Source organism: Eschrichtius robustus, chromosome X (genome assembly GCF_028021215.1).
Source record: "Eschrichtius robustus isolate mEscRob2 chromosome X, mEscRob2.pri, whole genome shotgun sequence".
NCBI lineage: Eukaryota > Metazoa > Chordata > Mammalia > Artiodactyla > Eschrichtiidae > Eschrichtius > Eschrichtius robustus.
Window position 1 is genome coordinate 63905967 of NC_090845.1, and position 23808 is coordinate 63929774.

Below are 23808 nucleotides of genomic sequence, written 5' to 3' on the forward strand. Positions count from 1 at the left end.
CTGCCCACCTCTACACTTTTCCTCCCAGAACCACATAATTGTCATACTGTATTCAGATAATCCGTTTGTAAAATGGAAGAACTCTTAGCAAATTCATGTATTACCCTCTTTGATACTTCGAATAAAGAAATTGTCTCTGTTTACTTAATGTTTTTAGTCTTCATTAGAGGCCAACAGAGACCTTAAAAAAATATTGACTCTATTTGTATATCACAGGTATGTTTGAATTTCCCAAGCCTTATGTTTTGCCCTGGGGAGGCAGTTAAAACCAGTTAAAGGCTCCAGGCACAAGGCATTAAGTAAACAAAATAAAACAAAAGAAAATAAATTAAAATAGCATTTTAACTTAGAAACGGAAGTATAAACAAGGATAATTCATGAAAATCCTGATTATTTATCCATCCAGAAAGGTGGTACCAATTTACACTTCTCTCAATGGTGTGTAAGAGTTCCCGTTTTCTGACATCATGACTGACACTGGGTATCATTATTCTTTTTAATCTTAGGCAGAAAGAACCGTCTTGTTCTAATTTGCATTTCTCTGAGTCTTACGGTGTTGAGCACCTTTTCATATGTTTAGTAGCCATTTGTATCACTTCTCATGGGAAACGCCATTAGGTGTTGTTAGAAAATCATACTTTAAGAAAGGACATAGACAGAGAGGAGGGTATGGGGCTCGGTGTGAAAGTGAAGAGTGGTTAGGTAGCTGAAAGAAGGTGAAGATGGGGTAGGGGTGCTGCTGAGGCCACCGCAGGATGCTAGTTATGGAATCATGGGAGATTTAAAATAAACCAAATGTGTAAGAGTTTGGAGGTGGGGCAGGGGTCACTGTAAGGGAGGTGCTGAAGAGGGGAAATAAACTGAAATGAAACACACCATAAAAGCTGGCTAAAACAGGAAACTCTAAATGGTGTAGAAATAACATTGCAAATGGAAAGAATGGTTTCAGGTGACAGTCTTATTTCATTCTTACATGGTTTAATAGACTTGATTCTATTCTTGAACTCTGATACTAAGAGTTTGAATTTCATAATCACTCATTCATTCAACAAATATTTTACTGAACCACTACTATAGGCATAGGTCTGTTTGTTCCTGCCACTGCATAGGACAGAAAGAAGTAAATAACTTGAACTCTGCTCTGGAGGAACTGAAAGTTTCTATGGGAGGAGAAGCCATATACACATTAAAGAATTCGCTCACAATATAAGACAATATATAATTAAAAATCAAATCAGTGATAGAAACAATACAGGACAATACAGTGAACAGGGGGAGAGGCCACTTGGGCTGGAGTGGTCGGGACAGATCTGCTACCGACTTGAGCTCTTGGGTAGAACCTGAAGATGCAAAAGGGGAAAAGAATACAAAATTAAGTTAGGAAAAAGTACCACAAAGTCAGGGAGGAGGGAACAGTGAGACGTGTCTGGGCATCATTGAATAGAGTAGCCTGGACAGCAAGTAGTGAAAGACAAGGCTGGAGAGAGGAGGTGAGGCCTCTTTGAGGCAGGCCTTGAAAGACAGGGCAAATAATGTGGACTTTACCTTGAAGACCACTGTTTTTCAAAGTGTAGCCTGTGGAACAACTGGGGTGATGTTAATATGGAGATTTCCAGGTTCCATACCAGACCTACTAAATCTGACTATCTGGTGGATGTGGCCCAGGAATCTGCATTTTAAAACAAGCTCTCCCCGCCGCCAGGTCATCCTGATCAAAATTCAAGTTTGAGAACCATTGCTATAGGCCGAGGTTTAGCAAACCAAGTGGCTACATAGTAAATATTTTAGGCTTTGAAAACTACATGGTCTTTATTGCATTTTTTTCTGCTTTACAACCTTGTAAAATGTAAAAAACCATTCTTAGCTCTCTGGTCATACAAAAACAAGCCACCGGCCAAATGTTACCCTTGTTATAGGCAATAAGAGCCTCTGAAGGGTTTTGAGCAAGGCTGGATTTTGCATTGGCTGAGTATTCAGATATTCATTGGACATGGTTCTCAGAGTAGTGTGTTGGTTGTTTTAACCCTTCTCTCTTCTCTCCGTTACCTTTAATTTTCTGTCACCATTCCATGGAAGCTTCCATCTAGCTGAACTCCCTGGGAGGTCTCTCCCACAATTTCTTCCTTTTTCTGTTTTGGCAGCAGAGCTGACCCTAGCTTCCATCACATACTATTCTTTTCATCTCTTATGCCTTGGTTTTGCTAGTTTGTCTCAAAAGATCCCTGGAAACAGGGAAGCAGGAATCACTGATGTGGGGGCAGGGAGGGAATATCCTTAACTAATTTGACTGGATAAGTGTCCTAGATCGATGGAAATATGTGTCATACACAGGCTATAGTAAAGAAACAGAATGAGGGTAACTGTCACTGTAGCTCTACATTCTAGATGAAAAGTACACAGGAGGGCTGAATACATCCTTTTAGTGAAGTCTTCTAAGAGAGGATTAATGGGGTTAAGGCAAATTGTTAGAGTCTGCTGCTATTAAAAGTTAGAGAAGGTGCCCTGAGTTTGTGCAGGACTAAATATTTTAGCAATAAAAAGCAAGTAGCACAGATTCTGATCACTGCATGAGTTGGTATCCCTATTGGTGAAAAATTCAGAATGTTAGTCCACCATGCACCTCTTCTATTTTAAGAGAAGCATCAGGACTCTCAGCTCTGACTGCAGATTTCATTTAGAACCTATGGAAGTGGCCTGAGGGAGGTTACCAAGCACTGTAGTAAACACTAGGAAATCTTACCCTGATTTCCACTTCTTAAAGATCTCTACTGGAGAGCTTTGCTACTGGAGGAGAGGGGAGGAGAAATTACAAGAATCTGGTATTTTAAAGCAGCTTGGTCAGCACAGGAGGCATTGCATCAGTTAAAAGAATCTCTACCTACTTGAGGATTCTGGATTAGGAAAATTTCAATTGCAAGAGGCATTTCTCCTGTTACCAGTTGCCTAGAAGCAGCTTTACTGATAAAAACCTGCAGTCCTAGCAGCGAAGCACCTTTGAAAGTGAAGGGCTTACCATCTCCATGGTGCAGATCCAAATCCACATAGAGAATACGGTCAAATTTCCGTCGTAATCGTAATATTCCCAGGACAGCATCATTGAGATAACAAAAACCAGATGCTTCATCTCTGCAAGAAAACAAGTCGCTACAGCCAACAGCCACAAGCAATCCAAGGGAGTCTTTATAGCCAAGGATCTAACCCTTGAGATCTATTCCCTTACAATTTCCCCTTCTTTTAAGAAAAACAAAAATCTACCTAAGAACATTATATGGTAAACGGCCCAGAATGATCAGGGAATGAAGTGTTTTGGTAAAGTAAATATTCAGGTTGATTGGTAATATTTTCTATTCGGGATCCCTGATTTTCAAAGATTTAAAATATAACTATATCGAACAAAACAGAACCTTTCTCTAATGATTCAGAAATCATTTTTAAAAATTGTAGTACCCTGGGGTCATCATGATGAACACTGATGACTACTTATAGGAGTTTAAGAAAGCTAGAATCTAGAAGGGGCTTTAAAGACTATCTTGTTCAGACATATGTAGAAGATGTTGGCGACTTGATTTCTCTGTACTGACCCTATGACATAACCTAGAAATTTTTTTTTTCAGTAAGTCTTGGCACTTATTGCTCATAAAAGCTGAGTGTAGAATGTACAAATGCATGACCTCCTGGGCAGTGCAGTGTGGTTGCCTTCCCGTATGTGTAATTATTACAATGGTGATTGAAGCAGCCTCTTCTGAAGTTATTTTGTCTCCTTCACTAAAGTTGTCTTCACTGACTTCACTGATGTCCTTTACCGTTTTTGCTATCAGTGATACTGTGTCGCTTTAAACTCTTGTCAACATTAACCTAGTCTTTTATTGCGCTTCCATTAAGCCTTGTTGAGTAGATGTAAAAGAACATTATCATCAAACATGTGTTATAATTTGTTTTTAAGGCCTCATCCTAAATGCTTCAGTTTCTTTTGCTTCCACAGACACTTTGAACATTCAGCCCATTATTTCCTATGTTCTCCCTGATATTTTATTTGAAACAGAATTCTAGGCATGAGCATCATTTAAAATGGCATCTTTGTTACTATGAGATTGTAAGGTCTTTTTATTGCCTACAAAATGCATAAACTCCTTCATGAAATCGCTTCCATAATATTTCATATTCTGAACAATGCCCTGGTTCACAGGCTGAGTCAATGAGACAGGTACACCAGACAGCAGGAAGTTGGTAAAAATACCAGTAGACACAGACTTTGCTCATGAAGGTGAACTCAGCGATCATCTAAGCAAAAGAATAGGTTGGCATTATGTATGTAAGCAGAAAGAAACCAATTAGAGAAAAAGCTTTGACCATCCCTGAATTCTCTGTAAACAAGAGTTAAATATGTAACTTTAAAAGTTCTTGGATGATTATTTCCAATTATGAAAAGCTTACAATTTATATATCTACTTACTATCTTAGCACATCAAAAAAGAGATAATGTCTTTCTACTAAAGTCAGTAACTTTTGGGTAGTTGGGATGGAACACTGTTAGGCAAAAAGAGGAGGGCATTGGGGAAGAGGAGAAATACAAATCAATATAAGACATACTTCCTTCCCTCAGAGAGCCTACAATTAAGTTAGGGAACCAGGTAATAAGTACAGAAAAACAAAAGCAAAAAACAAACAAAAAAGGCAAGCAGAAATAGTATGGCATACAAAAGAGAATACAGAGAAATTCCATGGACAAAATTGACAAAGCAGAGTCATGTCATTGCCAGTATTGAACTTTGAGCCCCATGCTTCTAGGAATCAGCATTGGTGGGAAACCACTCACCCTTTTGTGTTCTGAGAAACAGTTAACTGCAAAAGACCACATTGCCCTGGCATATTCCAGAAAGAACCATTTTCAGGGGGGACCTTCAAGATGGTGGAGGAGTAAGATGTGGAGATCACGTTCCTCCCCACAAATACATCAAAAATACATCTACATGTGGAGCAACTCTGACAGAACACTTACTGAATGCTGGCAGAAGACCTCAGACTTCCCAAAAGGCAAGAAACTCCCCATGTACTTGGGTAGGGCAAAAGAATAAAGAGAGACAAAAGAATAGGGATGGGACCTGCAACAGTGGGAGGGAGCTGTGAAGGAGGAAAAGTTTCCACACATTAGGGAGCCCCTTCACTGGAGGAGACAGGGGGTGGGCGGCGGGGGGGAAGCTTCAGAGCCACGGAGGACAGCGCAGCAACAGGGGTGCAGAGGGCAAAGTGGAGAGATTCCTGCACAGAGAATCGGTTCTGACCAGCACTCACCAGCCTGAGAGGCTTGTCTGCTCACCGCCGTGGCGGGTGGGGACTGGGAACTGAGGCTCGGCCTTTCGAGTTCAGATCCCAGGGAGAGGACTGGGGTTGGCTGCGTGAACACAGCCTGAAGGGGGCTAGTGTGCCACAGCTAGCCAGGAGGGAGTCCGGGGAAAAAGTCTGGACCTGCCTAAGAGGCAAGAGACCATTGTTTCAGGGTGTGCGAGGAGAGGGGATTCTTTCCCGGTCTGCCCACAGAAGGCAGAGCACCGCTTAACCGAGCTCCAGAGATGGGTGTGAGCCACGGCTATCAGCTCAGACCCCAGAGATGGGCATGAAACGCTAAGGCTGCTGCTGCAGCCACCAAGAATCCTGTGTGCAAGCACAGGTCACTATGCACAACACCCCTGCTGCCCCGCGAGCCTGTGCAGCCCGCCATTCAATGAGTTGTCCCATGATCCAGGGACAACTACCCCAGGACAACACATGGCACACCTCAGGCAGTTGCAACATCATGCTGGCCTCTGCCACTGCAGGCTCGCCCCGCATTCCAATTATAACTACCATACCCCTCCCTCCCCCGGCCTGAATGAGCAAGAGCCCCCTAATCAGCCACTGCGTTAACCCCATCCTATCTGGGTGGGAACAGATGCCTGAGGGCGGCCTACATGCAGAGATGGGGCCAAAACCAAAGCTGAACCCCAGAAGCTGTGTGAACAAAGAAGAGAAATGGAAATTTCTCTGTGAAGCCTCAGGAGCAGTGGATTAAATCCCCACAATCAACTTGATTTACCGTGCATCTGTGGAATACCTGAATTGACAACGAATCATCCCAAAATTGAGGCGGTGGATTTTGGGAGCAACTGTAGACTTGGGGTTTGCTGTCTATGACTGATTTGTTTCTGATTTTTATGTTTATCTTAGTTTCGTTTTTAGCGCTTGTTATTATTGGTGGATTTCGTTTTTTAAAAATATTTATTTATTTTTGGCTGTGTTGGGTATTCGTTTCTGTGCGGGCTTTCTCTAGTTGCGGCAAGCGGGGGGCCACTCTTCATCGTGGTGCGCGGGCCTCTCACTATCATGGCCTCTCTTGTTGCGGAGCACAGGCTCCAGACGCGCAGGCTCAGTAGTTGTGGCTCACGGGCCTAGTTGCTCCGTGGCACGTGGGATCTTCCCAGACCAGGGCTTGAACCCGTGTCCCCTGCATTAGCAGGCAGATTCTCAACCACTGCACCACCAGGGAAGGCCCTGGTGGATTTCTTTATTGGTTTGTAAGCTCTCTTCTTTTTTTATTATTATTATAATTTTTATTTAAATAATTTTAAAAATTTATCATTATTATTTTTTCTTTCTTTTTTTCTCCCTTTTCTTCTGAGCCATGTGGCTGATAGGGTCCTGGTACTCTGGCCTGGTGCAAGGCCTGAGCCTCCGAGGTGGGAGAGCCGAGTTCAGGACATTGGACCACCAGAGACCTCCCGGCCCCAAGTAACATCAATTGGTGAGAGCTCTCCCAGAGATCTCCATCTCAATGCTAAGACCCAGCTCCACTCAGTGACCAGCAAGCTACAGTGCTGGATGCCCCACGCCAAACAACTAGCAAGAAAGGAACACAACCACACCCATTAGCAGAGAGGCAGGCAAAAATCATAATAAGGTCACAGACACCCCAAAAAACACACCACCAGACATGTCCCTGCCCAACAGAAAGACAAGATCCAGCCCCACCCACCAGAACAAAGGCACCAGTAGCCTCCACCTGGAAATCTACACTGGCCACTGAGCAAACCTCACCCACTGTGGGCAGACACCAAAAACAACGGGGACTACAAACCTGCAGCCTGCGAAAAGGAGACAACAAACACAGTAAGTTAAACAAAATAAGAAGACAGAGAAATATGCAGCAGATGAAGGAGCAAGGTAAAAACCCACCAGACCTAACAAATGAAGAGGAAATAGGCAGTCTACCTGAAAAAGAATTCAGAATAATGAGAGTAAAGATGATCCAAAATCTTGGAAATAGAATAGACAAAACGCAAGAAACATTTAACAAGGACGTAGAAGAACTAAAGAGGAACCAAGCAATGATGAACAACACAATAAATGAAATTAAAAATACTCTAGAAGGGATCAATGGCAGAATAACTGAGGTAGAAGAACGGATAAGTGACCTGGAAGATAAAATAGTGGAAATAACTACTGCAGAGCAGAATAAAGAAAAAAGAATGAAAAGAACTGAGGACAGTCTCAGAGACCTCTGGGACAACATTAAACGCACCAACATTCGAATTATATGGGTCCCAGAAGAAGAAGAGAAAAAGAAAGGGACTGAGAAAATATTTGAAGAAATTATAGTTGAAAACTTCCCTAATATGGGAAAGGAAATAGTTCATCAAGTCCTGGAAGCACAGAGAGTCCCATACAGGTTAAATCCAAGGAGAAACACACCAAGACACATATTAATCAAACTATCAAAAATTAAATACAAAGAAAAAATTTTAAAAGCAGCAAGGGAAAAGCAACATATGACATACAAGTGAATCCCCATAAGGTTAACAGCGGATCTCTCAGCAGAAACTCTCCAAGCCAGAAGGGAGTGGCAGGACATATTTAAAGTGATGAAGGAGAGAAACCTACAACCAAGATTACTCTACCCAGCAAGGATCTCATTCAGATTTGATGGAGAAATTAAACCCTTTACAGACATGCAAAAGCTAAGAGAATTCAGCACCACCAAACCAGCTTTACAACAAATGCTAAAGGAACTTCTCTAGGCAGGAAACACAAAAGAAGGAAGAGACCTACAATAACAAACCCAAAACAATTAAGAAAATGGTAATAGCAGCATACATACCGATAATTACCTTAAATGTAAATGGATTAAATGCTCCAACCAAAAGACATAGACTGGCTGAATGGATACAAAAACAGGACCCATATATATGCGGTCTACAGGAGACACATTTCAGACCTAGGGACACATACAGACTGAAAGTGAGGGGATGGAAAAACATATTCCATGCAAATGGAAATCAAAAGAAAGCTGGAGTAGCAATTCTCATATCAGACAAGATAGACTTTAAAATAAAGACTATTACAAGAGACAGAGAAGGACACTACATAAAGATCAAGGGATCAATCCAAAAAGAAGATATAACAACTATAAATATTTATGCACCCAACATAGGAGCACCTCATACATAAGGCAAAAGCTAACAGCCATAAAAGGGGAAATCGGCGGTAACAAAATCATAGTAGGGGACTTTAACACCCCACTTTAACCAATGGACAGATCTTCCAAAATGAAAAAAAATACGGAAACACAAGCATTAAGTGACACATTAAACAAGATGGACTTAACTGATATTTATAGGACATTCCATCCAAAAACAACAGAATACACATTCTTCTCAAGTACTCATGAAACATTCTCCAGGATAGATCATATCTTGGGTCACAAATCAAGCCTTGGTAAATTTAAGAAAATTGAAATCGTATCAAGTATCTATTCCGATCACAATGCTATGAGACTGGATATCAATTACAGGAAAAAAACCGTAAAAAATACAAACACAGGGAGGCTAAACCATACATTACTAAATAACCAAGAGATCAGTGAAGAAATCAAAAAGGATATTAAAAAATACCTAGAAAAAAATGACAGTGAAAACATGAGGATCCAAAACCTATGGGATGCAGCAAAAGCAGTTCTAAGAGGGAAGTTTATAGCAATACAATCTTACCTCAAGAAACAAGAAACAACTCAAATAAACAACCTAACCTTACACCTAAGTCAATTAGACAAAGAAGAACAAAAAAACCGCAAAGTTAGCAGAAGGCAAGAAATCATAAAGATCAGATCAGAAATAAATGACAAAGAAATGAAGGAAACAATAGCAAAGATCAATAAAACTAAAAGATGGTTCTTTGAGAAGATAAACAAAATTGATAAACCATTAGCCAGCCTCATCAAGAAAAAAAGGGAGAAGACTCAAATCAATAGAATTAGAAATGCAAAAGGAGAAGTAACAACTGACACTACAGAAATACAAAGGATCATGAGAGAATACTACAAGCAACTCTATGCCAATAAAATGGACAACCTGGAAGAAATGGACAAATTCTTAGAAATGCACAACCTTCCGAGACTGAACCAGGAAGAAATAGAAAATATCAACAGACCAATCACAAGCACTGAAATTGAAACTGTGATTAAAAATCTCCCAACAAATAAAAGCCCAGGACCAGATGGCTTCACAGGAAACTTCCATCAAGCATTTAGAGAAGAGCTATAAATTATTCTTCTCAAACTCTTCCAAAATATAGCAGAGGAAGGAACATTCCCAAACTCATTCTACGAGGCCGCCATCACCTTGATACCAAAAGCAGACAAAGATGTCAAAAAAAAGAAAACTACAGGCCAATATCACTGATTAACAGAGAGGCAAAAATCCTCAACAAAATACTAGCACACAGAATCCAACAGCACATTAAAAGGATCATACGATCTACACGTGGAACTGCTCCTATAGAACACCCACTGAACGCTGGCAGAAGACGTCAGGCCTCCCAAAAGGGAAGAAACTCCCCACGTACCTGGGTAGGGTAAAAGAAAAAAGAAATAATAGAGACAAAAGAATAGGGACAGGACCTGAACCAGTGGGAGGGAGCTGTGAAGGAGGAAAGGTTTCCACACACTAGGAAGCACCTTCGTGGGCGGAGACTGCTGGTGGCGGAGGTGGGGAGCTTCGGAGCCACGGAGGAGAGCAAAGCAACAGGGGTGTGGACGGTAAAGTGGAGAGATTCCCGCACAGAGGAACAGTGCCGACCAACACTCACCAGCCTGAGAGGTTGTCTGCTCACCCGCCAGGATGGGTGGGGGCTGGGAGCTAAGGCTCGGGCTTCAGTCAGATCCCAGGGGGAGGACTGGGGTTGGCGGCATGAACACAGCCTGAAGGGGTTAGTGCACCACAGCTAGCCGGGAGGGAGTCCGGGAAAAGGTCTGGAGCTGCCGAACAGGCAAGAGACTTTTTTTTGCCTCTTTGTTTCCTGGTGCGTGAGGAGAGGGGATTTAGAGCGCTGCCTAAATGAACTCCAGAGACGAGCGTGAGCCGCAGCTATCAGCACGGACCCCAGAGACGGGCATGAGACGCTAAGTCTGCTGCCGCTGCCACCAAGAACCCTGTGTGCAAGCACAGGTCACTGTCCACACCTCCTCTCCCGGGAGCCTGTGCAGCCCGCCACTGCCAGGGTCCCGTGATCCAGGGACAACTTCCCCTGGAGAATGCACGGCGCGCCTCAGGCTGGTGCAACGTCATGCCAGCCTCTGCCGCTGCAGGCTCGCCCCGCATCCGTACCCCTCCCTCCCCACGGCCTGAGTGAGCCAGAGCCACCGAAGCAGCTGCTCCATTAACCCCGTCCTGTGTGAGTGAAGAACAGACGCCCTCAGGCGACCTACACGCAGAGGCAGGTCCAAATCCAAAGCTGAACCCCAGGAGCTGTGCGAACAAAGAAGAGAAAGAGAAATTTCTCCCAGCAGCCTCAGAAGCAGCGGATAAAAGCTCCACAAACAACTTGATGTACCTGCATCTGTGGAATACCTGAATAGATACCGAATCATCCCAAATTGAGGAGGTGGACTTTGGGAGCAAGATATATTATTTTTCCCCCTTTTCCTCTTTTTGTGAGTGTGTATGTGTATGCTTCTGTGTGAGATTCTGTCTGTATAGCTTCGCTTTCACCATTTGTCCTAGGGTTCTGTCTGCCCGTTTTTTTGAGTGTTTGTTTGTTTGGTTTTTTTTTTACTTAAAAAATTTTTTTCCTTAATAATTATTTTTTAGTTTTTATTTTAATAACTTTATTTTACTTTTTCTTACTTTATTTTATTTTATCCTCTTTCTTTCTTTCTATTTTTTCTCCCTTTTATTCTGAGGCATGTGGATGAAAGGAGCTTGGTGCTCCAGCCAGGCATCAGGGCTGTGCCTCTGAGGTGGAAGAGCCAACTTCAGGACACTGGTCCACAAGAGACCTCCCAGCTCCACGTAATAGCAAACAGCGAAAATCTCCAAGAGATCTCCATGTCAACACCAAGACCCAGCTTCACTCAACGACCAGCAAGCTACAGTGCTGGACACCCTATGCCAAACAACTAGCAAGAAAGGAACACAGCCCCACCCATTAGCAGAGAGGCTACCTAAAATCATAAGGTCACAGACACCCCAAAACACACCAACAGACGTGGACTTGCCCACCAGAAAGACAAGATCCAGCCTCATCCACCAGAACACAGGCACTACTCCCCTCCACCAGGAAGCTTACACAACCCACTGAACCAACCTTAGCCACTGCGGACAGATAACAAAAACAACAGGAACTACGAACCTGCAGCCTGCGAAAAGGAGACCCAAACACAGTAAGATAAGCAAAATGAGAAGACAAAAAAACCACACAGCAGATGAAGGAGCAAGGTAAAAACACACCATACCTAACAAATGAAGAGGAAATAGGTAGTCTACCTGAAAAAGAATTCAGAATAATGAGAGTAAAGATGATCCAAAATCTTGGAAATAGAATAGACAAAATGCAAGAAACATTTAACAAGGATGTAGAAGAACTAAAGAGGAACCAAGCAATGATGAACAACACAATAAATGAAATTAAAAATACTCTAGAAGGGATCAATAGCAGAATAACTGAGGCAGAAGAACGGAGAAGTGACCTGGAAGATAAAATAGTGGAAATAACTACTGCAGAGCAGGATAAAGAAAAAAGAATGAAAACAACTGAGGACAGTCTCAGAGACCTCTGGGACAACATTAAATGCAGCAATATTCAAATTATAGGGGCCCCAGAAGAAGAAGAGAAAAAGAAACGGGCTGAGAAAATATTTGAAGAGATTATAGTTGAAAACTTCCCTAATATGGGAAAGGAAATAGTTAATCAAGTCCTGGAAGCACAGAGAGTCCCATACAGGATAAATCCAAGGAGAAACACGCCAAGACACATATTAATCAAACAATCAAAAATTAAATAAAAAGAAAACATATTACAAGCAGTAAGGGGAAAACAACAAATAACACACAAGGGGATCCCCATAAGGTTAACAGCTGATCTTTCAGCAGAAACTCTGCAAGCCAGAAGGGAGTGGCAGGATATACTTAAAGTGATGAAGGAGAAAAAGCTACAACCAAGATTACTCTACCCAGCAAGGATCTCATTCAGATTTGATGGAGAAATTAAAACCTTTACAGACAAGCAAAAGCGGAGAGAGTTCAGCACCACCAAACCAGCTTTACAACAAATGCTAAAGGAACTTCTCTAGGCAAGAAACACAAGAGAACGAAAACACCTACAATAACAAACACAAAACATTTAAGAAAATGGGAATAGGAACATACATATCGAAAATTACCTTAAATGTAAATGGATTAAATGCTCCCACAAAAAGACACAGACTGGCTGAATGGATACAAAAACAAGACCCGTATATATGCTGTCTACAAGAGACTGACTTCAGACCTAGGGACACATACAGACTGAAAGTGAGGGGATGGAAAAACATATTCCATGCAAATGGAAATCAAAAGAAAGTTGCAGTAGCAATTCTCAGATCAGAGAAGACAGACTTTAAAATAAAGACTATTACAAGAGACAAAGAAGGACACTACATAATGATCAAGAGATCGATCCAAGAAGAAGATATAAAAATAGTAAAAATTTATGCACCCAACATAGGAGCACCTCAATACATAAGGCAAATACTAACAGCCATAAAAGGGGAAATCGACAGTAATACAATCATAGTAGGGGATTTTAACACCCCACCTTCACCAATGGACAGATCATCCAAAATGAAAATAAATAAGGAAACACAAGCTTTAAATGACACATTAAACAAGATGGACTTAATTGATATTTATAGGACATTCCACCCAAAAACAACAGAATACACATTTTTCTCAAGTGCTCATGGAACATTCTCCAGGATAGATCATATCTTGGGTCACAAATCAAGCCTTGGTAAATTTATGAAAATTGAAATCGTATGAAGTATCTTTTCTGACCACAACGTTATGAGACTAGATATCAATTACAGGAAAAGTTCTGTAAAAAATACAAACACATGGAGGCTAAACAATACACTACTTCATAACCAAGAGATCACTGAAGAAATCAAAGAGGAAATCAAAAAATACCTAGAAACAAAAGACAATGGAGACATGATGACCCAAAACCTATGGGATGCAGCAAAAGCAGTTCTAATAGGGAAGTTTATAGCAATAAAATCCTACCTTAAGAAACAAGAAAGAACTCAAATAAACAACCTAACTGTACACCTAAAGCAATTAGAGAAAAAAGAACAAAAAAACCGCAAAGTTAGCAGAAGGAAAGAACTCATAAAGATCAGATCAGAAATAAGTGAAAAAGAAATGAAGGAAACAATAGCAAAGATCAATAAAACTAAAAGCTGGTTCTTTGAGAAGGTACACAAAATTGATAAACCATTAGCCAGACTCATCAAGAAAAAAAGGGAGAAGACTCAAATCAATAGAATTAGAAATGAAAAAGGAGAAGTAGCAACTGACAGTGCAGAATTAAAAAGGATCATGAGAGACTACTACAAGCAACTCTATGCCAATAAAATGGACAACCCGGAAGAAATGGACAAATTCTTAGAAATGCACAACCTGCCGAGACTGAACAAGGAAGAAATAGAAAATATGAACAGACCAATCACAAGTACTGAAATTGTAACTGTGATTAAAAATCTTCCAACAAACAAAAGCCCAGGACCAGATGGCTTCACAGGCGAATTCTATCAAACATTTAGAGAAGAGCTAACACCTATCCTTCTCAAACTCTTCCAAAACATTATAGAGGGATGAACACTCCCCAACTCATTCTATGAGGCCACCATTACCCTGATACCAAAAGCAGACAAAGATGTCACAAAGAAAGAAAACTACAGGTCAATATCGCTGATGAACATAGATGCAAAAATCCTCAACAAAATACTAGCAAACAGAATCCGACAGCACATTAAAAGGATCATACACCACGATCAAGTGGGATTTATCCCAGGGATGCAAGGATTCTTCAATATACGCAAATCAATCAACGTGATACACCATATTAACAAACTGACGGAGAAAAACCATATGATAATCTATTGACGGAGAAAAACCATATGATAATCTCAATAGATGCAGAGAAAACTTTCGACAAAATTCAACACCCATTTATGATAAAAGCCCTGCAGAAAGTAGGCATAGAGGGAACTTTCCTCAACATAATAAAGGCCATATATGACAAACCCACAGCCAACATCGTACTCAGTGGTGAAAAATTGAAACCATTTCCACTAAGATCAGGAACAAGACAAGGTTACCCACTCTCACCACTATTATTCAACATAGTTTTGGAAGTTTTAGCCACAGCAATCAGAGAAGAAAAAGAAATAAAAGGAATCCAAATCGGAAAAGAAGAAGTAAAGCTGTCACTGTTTGCAGATGACAAGATACCATACATAGAGAATCCTAAAGATGCTACCAGGAAACTCCTAGAGCTAATCAATGAATTTGGTAAAGTAGCAGGAAACAAAATTAATGCACAGAAATCTCTTGCATTCCTATACACTACTGATGACAAATCTGAATGCGAAATTAAGTAAACACTCCCATTTACCATTGCAACAAAAAGAATAAAATATCTAGGAATAAACCTACCTAAGGAGACAAAAGACCTGTATGCAGAAAATTATGAGACACTGATGAAAGAAATTAAAGATGATACGAACAGATGGAGAGATATACCATGTTCCTGAATTGGAAGAATCAACATTGTGAAAATGCCTTTACTACCCAAAGCAATCTACAGATTCAATGCTATCCCTATCAAACTACTAATGGCATTTTCCACAGAACTAGAACAAAAAATTTCACAATTTGTATGGAAACACAGAAGACCCCAAATAGCCAAAGGAATCTTGAGAAAGAAAACCGGAGCTGGAGGAATCAGGCTCCTTGACTTCAGACTATATTACGAAGCTACCGTAATCAAGATAGTATGGTACTGGCACAAAAACAGAAATATAGATCAATGGAACAGGATAGAAAGCCCAGAGATAAACCGACGCACATATGTCCCCTTACCTTTGATAAAGGAGGCAAGAATATACAATGGAGAAAAGACCGCATCTTCAATAAGTGGTGCTGGGAAAATTGGACAGTTATATGTAGAAGAATGAAATTAGAACACTCCCTAACACCATACACAAAAACAAACTGAAAATGGTTTAAAGACCTGAATGTAAGGCCAAGAAAGTATAAACCCTTAGAGGCAAGCATAGGCAGAACACTCTTTGACATAAATCACAGCAAGATCCTTTTTGACCCACCTCCTAGAGAAATGGAAATAAAAACAAAAATAAACAAATGGGGCTTAATGAAACTTAAAAGCTTTTGCACAGCAAAGGAAACCATAAACAAGACGAAAAGACAAGCCTCAGAATGGGAGAAAATATTTGCAAATGAAGCAACTGACAAAGATTTAATCTCCAAAATATACAAGCAGCTCATGTAGCTCAATATCAAAAAGGCAAACAACCCAAACCAAAAATGGGCAGAAAACCCAAATAGACATTTCTCCAAAGAAGATACACAGATTGCCAACAAACACATGAAAGGATGCTCAACATCACTAATCATTAGAGAAATGCAAATCAAAACTACAATGAGGTATCACCTCACACCAGTCAGAATGGCCATCATCAAAAAATCTACAAACAATAAATGCTGGAGAGGGTGTGGAGAAAATGGAACCCTCTTGCACTGTCGGTGGGAATGTAAATTGATACAGCCACTATGGAGAACAGTTTGGAGGTTCCTTAAAAAACTGAAAACAGAATTACCATATGACCAAGCAATTGCAGTACAGGGCATATACCCTGAGAAAACCATAATTCAAAAATAGCCATGTACCACAATGTTCATTGCAGCACTATTTACAGTAGCCAGGATATTGAAGCAATCTAAGTGTCCATCAAAAGATGAATGGATAAAGATGATGTGGCATATATTTCCAATGGACTATTATTCAGCCATAAAAAGAAACGAAATTGAGTTGTCTGCAGTGAGGTGGATAGACATAGAGACTGTCATACAGAGGGAAGTAAGGCAGAAACAGAAAAACTAATACTGTATGCTGACACATATATATATGGAATCTAAGAAAAGAAAATGGTTCTGAAGAACCGAGGGGTAGGACAGGAAAAAGAAGCAGATGTAGAGAATGGACTTTAGGACATGGGGAGGGGGAAGGGTAAGCTTGGACGAAGTGAGAGGGTTGCGTGGACATATATACACTACTAAATGTAAAATAGATAGTTAGTGGGAAGCAGCCGCATGGGAAAGGGAGATCTGCTCGGTGCTTTGTGTTCACCTAGAAGGGTGGGATAGGGAGGGTGGGAGGGAGACATAAGAGGCAGGAGAAATGGGGATATATGTATACGTAGAGCTGATTCACTTTGTTATACAGCAGAAACTAACACACCATTGTAAAGCAATTATTCTCTGATAAAGATGTTAAAATTAATTAATTATTTTAAAAAAGAAAAGCACAACCTTCCGAGACTGAACCAGGAAGAAATAGAAAATATAAACAGACCAATCAGAAGCACTAAAATTGAAACTGTGATTAAAAATCTTTAACAAACAAAAGTCCAGGACCAGATGGCTTCACAGGTGAATTCTGTCAAACATTTAGAGAAGAGCTAACACTGATCCTTCTCAAACTCTTCCAAAATACAGCAGAGGGAGGAACACTCCCAAACTCATTCTATGAGGCCACCATCACCCTGATACCAAAACCAGACAAAGATGTCACAAAAAAAGAGAACCACAGGCCCATATCACTGATGAACAGAGATGCAAAAATCCTCAACAAAATACTAGCAAACAGAATCCAACAGCACATTAAAAGGATCATACACCATGATCAAGTGGGGTTGATCCCAGGAATGCAAGGATTCTTCAATATACGCAAATCAATCAATGTGATACACCATATTAACAGACTGAAGGATAAAACCCATATGATAATCTCAATAGATGCAGGAAAAGCTTTTGACAAAATTCAACACTGATTTATGATAAAAACTCTACAGAAAGTAGGCATACAGGGAACCTACCTCAACATAATAAAGGCCATATATGACAAACCCACAGCCAACATCATTCTCAATGGTAAAAAACTGAAACCATTTCCGCTAATATTAGGAACAAGACAAGGTTGCACACTCTCTCTGCTATTATTCAACATAGTTTTGGAAGTTTTAGCCACAGCAATCAGAGAAGAAAAAGAAATAAAAGGAATCCAAATTGGAAAAGAAGTAAAACTGTCACTGTCTGCATATAACATGATAGTGTACATAGAGAATCCTAAAGATGCTACCAGAAAACTACTAGAGCTAATCAATGAATTCGGTAAAGTAGCAAGATACAAAATTAATGCACAGAAATCTCTTGCATTCCTACACACTAATGATGAAAAATCTGAAAGAGAAATTAAGGAAACACTCCCATTTATCATTGCAACAAAGAGAACAAAATACCTAGGCATAAACCTACCTAAGGAGACAAAGGACCTGTATGCAGAAAACTGTAAGACACCGATGAAAGAAGTTAAAGACGGTAGAAACAGATGTAGAGATATACCATGTTCTTGGACTGGAACAATCAACACTGTGAAAATGACTATACTACCCAAAGCAATCTACAGATTCAATGCAATCTCTATCAAACTACCAATGGCATCTTTCACAGAACTAGAACAAAAAATTTCACAAGTTGTATGGAATCACAAAAGACCCCGAATAGCCAAAGCAATCTTGAGAACGAAAAACAGTGCTGGAGGAATCAGGCTCCCGGACTTCACACTATACTACAAAGCTACAGTAGGCAAAACACTATGGTACTGGCACAGAAACAGAAATATAGTTCAATGGAACAGGATAGAAAGCCCAGAGATGAACCCATGCACATATGGTCACCTTATTTTTGATAAAGGAGGCAATAATATACAATGGAGAAAAGACAGCCTCTTCAATAAGTGGTGCTGGGCAAACTGGACAGCTACATGGAAAAGAATGAAATTAGAACACTCCCTAACACCATACACAAAAATAAACTCCAAATGGATTAAAGACCTAAATGTAAGGCTGGACACTATAAAACCCTTAGAGGAAAACATAGGCAGAACACTCTATGACATACATCACAGCAAGATCCTTTTTGATCCAGCTCCTAGAGAAATGGAAATAAAAACAAAAATAAACAAATGGGACCTAATGAAAGTTAAAAGCTTTTAGACAGCAAAGGAAACCATAAACAAGACGAAAAGACAACCCTCAGAAAGGGAGAGGATAGTTGCAAATGAAGCAATTGACAAAGGATTAATCTCCAAAATATACAAGCAGATCATGCAGTTCAATATCGAAACAACAAAGAACCCAATCGAAAAATGGGCAGAAGACCCAAACAGACATTTCTCCAAAGAAGATACACAGATTGCCAACAAACACATGAAAGGATGCTCAACATCACTAATCATTAGAGAAATGCAAATCAAAACTACAATGAGGTATCACCTCACACCAGTCAGAATGGCCATCATTAAAAAATCTACAAACTATAAATGCTGGAGAGGGTGTGGAGCAAAGGGAACCCTCCTGCACTGTTGGTGGGAATGTAAATTGATACAGCCACTATGGAGAACAGTATGGAGGTTCCTTAAAAATCTAAAAATAGAATTACCATATGACCCAGCAATCCCACTACTGGGCATATACCCTGAGAAAACCGTAATTCAGAAAGTGTCATATACCACAGTGTTCATTGCAGCACTATTTACAATAGCCAGGACATGGAAGCAACCTAAGTGTCCATCGACAGATGAATGGATAAAGAAGATGTGGCACATATATACAATGGAATATTACTCAGCCATTAAAAAGAAACAAAATTGAGCTATTTGTAGTGAGGTGGATGGACCTAGAGTCTGTCATACAGATTGAAGTGTGTCAGAAAGAGAAAAACAAATACCATATGCTAACACATATATATGGAATCTAAAAAAAAAAAAAAAGGTTCTGACGAACCTAGGGGCAGGACAGGAATAAAGACACAGATGAAGAGAATGGACTTGAAGACACGGGGAGGGGAAAGGGTAAGTTGGGACGAAGTGAGAGATTGGCATGGACTTATATACATTACGAAATGTAAAATAGATAGTGGAAAGCAGCTGCTTGCACGGGGAGTACAGCTCAGTGTTCTGAATAGCCCACCCTAGAGGGGTGGGGTAGGGAGGGTGGGAGGGAGATGCAAGAGGGAGGAGATATGGGGACATATGCATACGTATAGCTGATTCACTTTATACAGCAGAAACTAACACAACATTGTAAAGCGATTATAGTCCAAAAAAGAGTTAAAAAAAAGGGAACCATTTTCATGTTTCCCCATGACACCCATTAGAGTCACAGATGACTCTCTTGTTTACCTGACTGTATAAAACTCCTGGCCCCCTTTTCTTTTCTTTGAGATGTTCCTTATTGATGAACGTTTCCCCTATGACAACAGACTGAATAATAATAATGATGATGACGTCTGTAATTCAGAAAGGCTTTGTCAGTGTGTAATATTCTCCTAATATTTTCTTAAATTAAAAGAGCTCTATTCTCATTGGTTTATAGAAATAAATAAGTGCTTAGATAAATAGAATATTCCTAAAATTCCCAGAAAATAAGGAAATTGAACTTTCAAGACCTTTAATGTGCTAAAAAAGGATTCTTATAAACACAAGCTCAAATGTTTTAAGAATTTAAGTTTGTATAATTTATGTAAATCTTTGGGAAACAAGACTAATTTAATAATTTTGGTTTACTTAAATCAGCTATGTTTTTTCTTTATCAGTGTTAAGTATAATATAATTGATTTTTATTGTACTTGGGTATATCCTTCCTAAATTTGTACAGGTTTACCGATTGAATGAGCTAATGTTACTTCTGCTAAATGTTTGAGATTATGACAAATGTAAATTTGTTTAACAAAATTGAGTCATTATCCTGACAAACTTTATTTCAACAGTAATTATGTTTTGTAGTACGTCAGCTTGAAGATAATTTATAAGATCTTTAGGTAAAATAAAATTAAAAAAATCTTTAGGTAACTGAAGACTTTGGGCTGATACTAAATTGAGTTACTTAATGGATATTCATTAGGTACCTCTATCATTTCTAGGTAAGAGAATGCATTAATTACTAAGCATAATTTTGGGGTTTATATACTTTTGCTTCTTATTTTTACATGCTACAGAGAGGGTATATGTATTTGTGTCTGTTAATGAACATGTTCTTTTTTGCCAGTTTGAGAAGTTGTACTATAAGGGATGTGTATGGATATAGAAAGTTTTTTTTTTTTGAAAATCAAACTGCCAAGATTTATTTAATTGTTTCTTTCACAGAAAATACAAGTATGTAATGTAGATACTGATGTGTAAAATAAAGTACACGGATCAGGAAGACAAATGAAGTGAACATTACTCTTGCTTCAACACTGTACTGCTTCCTGATTTCACTTGCAGCATGAATCACATGGCTAGATATATTATATATTGGAAAAATTAAAGGCAATATTCATTTAGATTTACCAAAACACCAGAGAGCCTCTGAAATCCAAAGGGGATTTTATTTGTTGGGGTCAAAGTTAGTTAAGGTTTGATGGGCTTATTTACAAGATTTCCAAAAAGAACTTTAGTATCAAATATTATAGCAATGAAAAACTAGATTTTGATTTTCTCTCTGCTAAAATGACAAATTTTTTGGATTGACTTCCTTCTTTTAATAACAGGTTGTAAAGGTTTTGCTTTGTTGTCTAAGTAATCTTCCTCGATAACAAAGATTCTGTGTCTTATCAGAATAGCCTTCTATGGTTTATGTTGTCTTTATTACGTCCTTGATTATTTAAGAAAGCAAAGTCTTCTCACTTACGAGAGATGAGATTCTTTACAATCATATTACCTCCTACGCTCACTTCTAAAATCTTTTATTGTCATTGAGAACCAAGTATCGTTTTTCAGTAATCCATTATCCTATGTTAATCAAGTCCAGAGGCCCTCTGTGAAATCACAAAGGATTTGTTCTTTTACCTTAGAAAATAAGAGGTGCTAGAAATAATTAGGTTTATTTGATACATTACTATTGATGACATGCATGAGAAGAGTTGCCAAACCAGAAGAGATGCTTAGCCTTCCATAAGTTAAATTGGTATAGGCAAGATGTTATTAATATAAATATGTGAGGAATTGTATGCTGTATAGGAAGTTCCTAGAGATTCATTAATGCCCTCGCTGGCCATTATATGTTTTTATTTGTCAGAGTCCCTGTGCCTGAGCCCTCCAGGATTTGGAAACTCTTACCTTATTTTTATTTTCACAGCAATATAATTACCTGCATAGGTTCAATGAGAATCTTTCTGTTCTACTTGTTATCAGGACATGACTGGAAGCATTGGTTATGTAACCAAGGCCTTGCCTGGAATGTCATATTTGTGAAAGATGCTTGTTGAACCGGATTTAATCTGACACTTTTAATGAACTAAGGTTGACTTTATTGAGCCAATACATACAAAACTCTCTTGGGAAATCTAGCCTGGTACCTGGCTTATAGGGTTCCTAGCCTTACAAGTGAGTAAGGAAGGTTACTTCCTGGCAGGTTCCGGAACCTTAGAATATTTGTGGGAACGTAAGAAGAGAGAAATTCTTCCAAATTTATAGGTACTGCAGGTAAACTCTTTTCAGTTTGGCTTCCTAGCCTTAATAGGCTTTTAAATTTTCAAAATGAGATTTCTTATGAAAAATTCCAACAAAGCAAGCTTAAGGTGTATATGGTAAATTACCATTTTTGCTGCACCTATATAAGTGATCAGGCTAAATCTAATAAGGCCTAATTTTTATTTTAAAATATTTTTTAAATTGAGGTAAAAGTCACATAATATAAAAATAACAATTTTAAAGCATACAATTCAGTGGCATTTAGTACATTTCTAACATTGTACAATCTCCACCTCAATCTAGTCCCAAAACATTTTCACACCTCAAAAGAAAACCCTGCACTAATCAAACAGTTGTTCCCCTATTCTTCCCTCCCCCTAGTCCCTGACAACCACCAATCTGCATTCTGTCTCTACAGATTTACCTATTCTGGATATTACATATAAGTGGCATCAAAGAATAATATGTGATCTTCTGTCTGCTTTTTTTTTAACATCTTTATTGGAGTATAATTGCTTTACAATGGTGTGTTAGTTTCTGCTTTATAATAAAGTGAATCAGCTATACATATACATATATCCCCATATCTCCTCCCTCTTGTGTCTCCCTCCCACCCTCCCTATCCCACCCCTCTAGGTGGTCACAAAGCACCGAGCTGATCTCCCCGTGCCATGCGGCTGCTTCCCACTGGCTATCTATTTTACATTTGGTAGTGTATACATGTCCATGCCACTCTCTCACTTCATCCCAGCTTACCCTTCCCCTTCCCCGTGTCCTCAAGTCCATTCTCTACATCTGCGTCTTTATTCCTGTCCTGCCCCTAGGTTCTTCAGAACCATTTTTTTCTTTTTTCTTTTTTTTAGATTCCAGATATATGTGTTAGCATACGGTATTTGTTTTTCTCTTTCTGACTTACTTCACTCTGTATGACAGACTCTAGATCCATCCACCTCACTACAAATAACTCAATTTCGTTTCTTTTTATGGCTGAGTAATATTCCATTGTACATATGTGCCACATCTTCTTTATCCATTCACCTGTTGATGGACACTTAGGTTGCTTCCACGTCCTGGCTATTGTAAATAGTGCTGCAATGAACATTGTGGCACATGACTCTTTCTGAATTATGGTTTTCTCAGGGTATATGCCCAGTAGTGGGATTGCTGGGTCGTGTGGTAGTTCTATTTTTAGTTTTTTAAGGAATCTCCATACTGTTCTCCATAGTGGCTGTTATCAATTTACATTCCCATCAACAGAGCAAGAGGGTTCCCTTTGCTCCACACCCTCTCCAGCATTTATTGTTTGTAGATTTTTTGATGATGGCCATTCTGACTGGTGTGAGCTGATACCTCATTGTAGTTTTGATTTGCATTTCTCTAATGATTAGTGACGTTGAGTATCCTTTCATGTGTCTGTTGGCAATCTGTATATCTTCTTTGGAGAAATGTCTATTTAGGTTTTCTGCCCATTTTTGGATTGGGTTGTTTGTTTTTTTGATATTGAGCTGCATGAGCTGCTTGTAAATTTTGGAGATTAATCCTTTGTCAGTTGCTTCATTTGAAAATATTTTCTCCCATTCTGAGGGTTGTCTTTTTGTCTTGTTTATGGTTTCCTTTGCTGTGCAAAAGCCTTTAAGTTTCATTAGGTCCCATTTGTTTATTTTTGTTTTCATTTCCATTTCTCTAGGAGGTGGGTCAAAAAGGATC

At 39.4% G+C, this 23808-nt stretch overlaps 1 protein-coding gene across 2 annotated transcripts in view; it reads right to left on the reverse strand.

The window, feature by feature from the left end:
* HDAC8 (histone deacetylase 8) overlaps window positions 1–23808 on the reverse strand; it is a 245372-nt gene that overhangs the window by 168623 nt on the left and 52941 nt on the right. For both annotated transcript variants that reach the window (XM_068533040.1, XM_068533039.1), the window contains exon 5: window positions 3014–3126. In XM_068533040.1, coding sequence (XP_068389141.1) covers window positions 3014–3126 — 113 coding nt within the window. The remainder of the gene's footprint in view (window positions 1–3013; window positions 3127–23808) is intronic.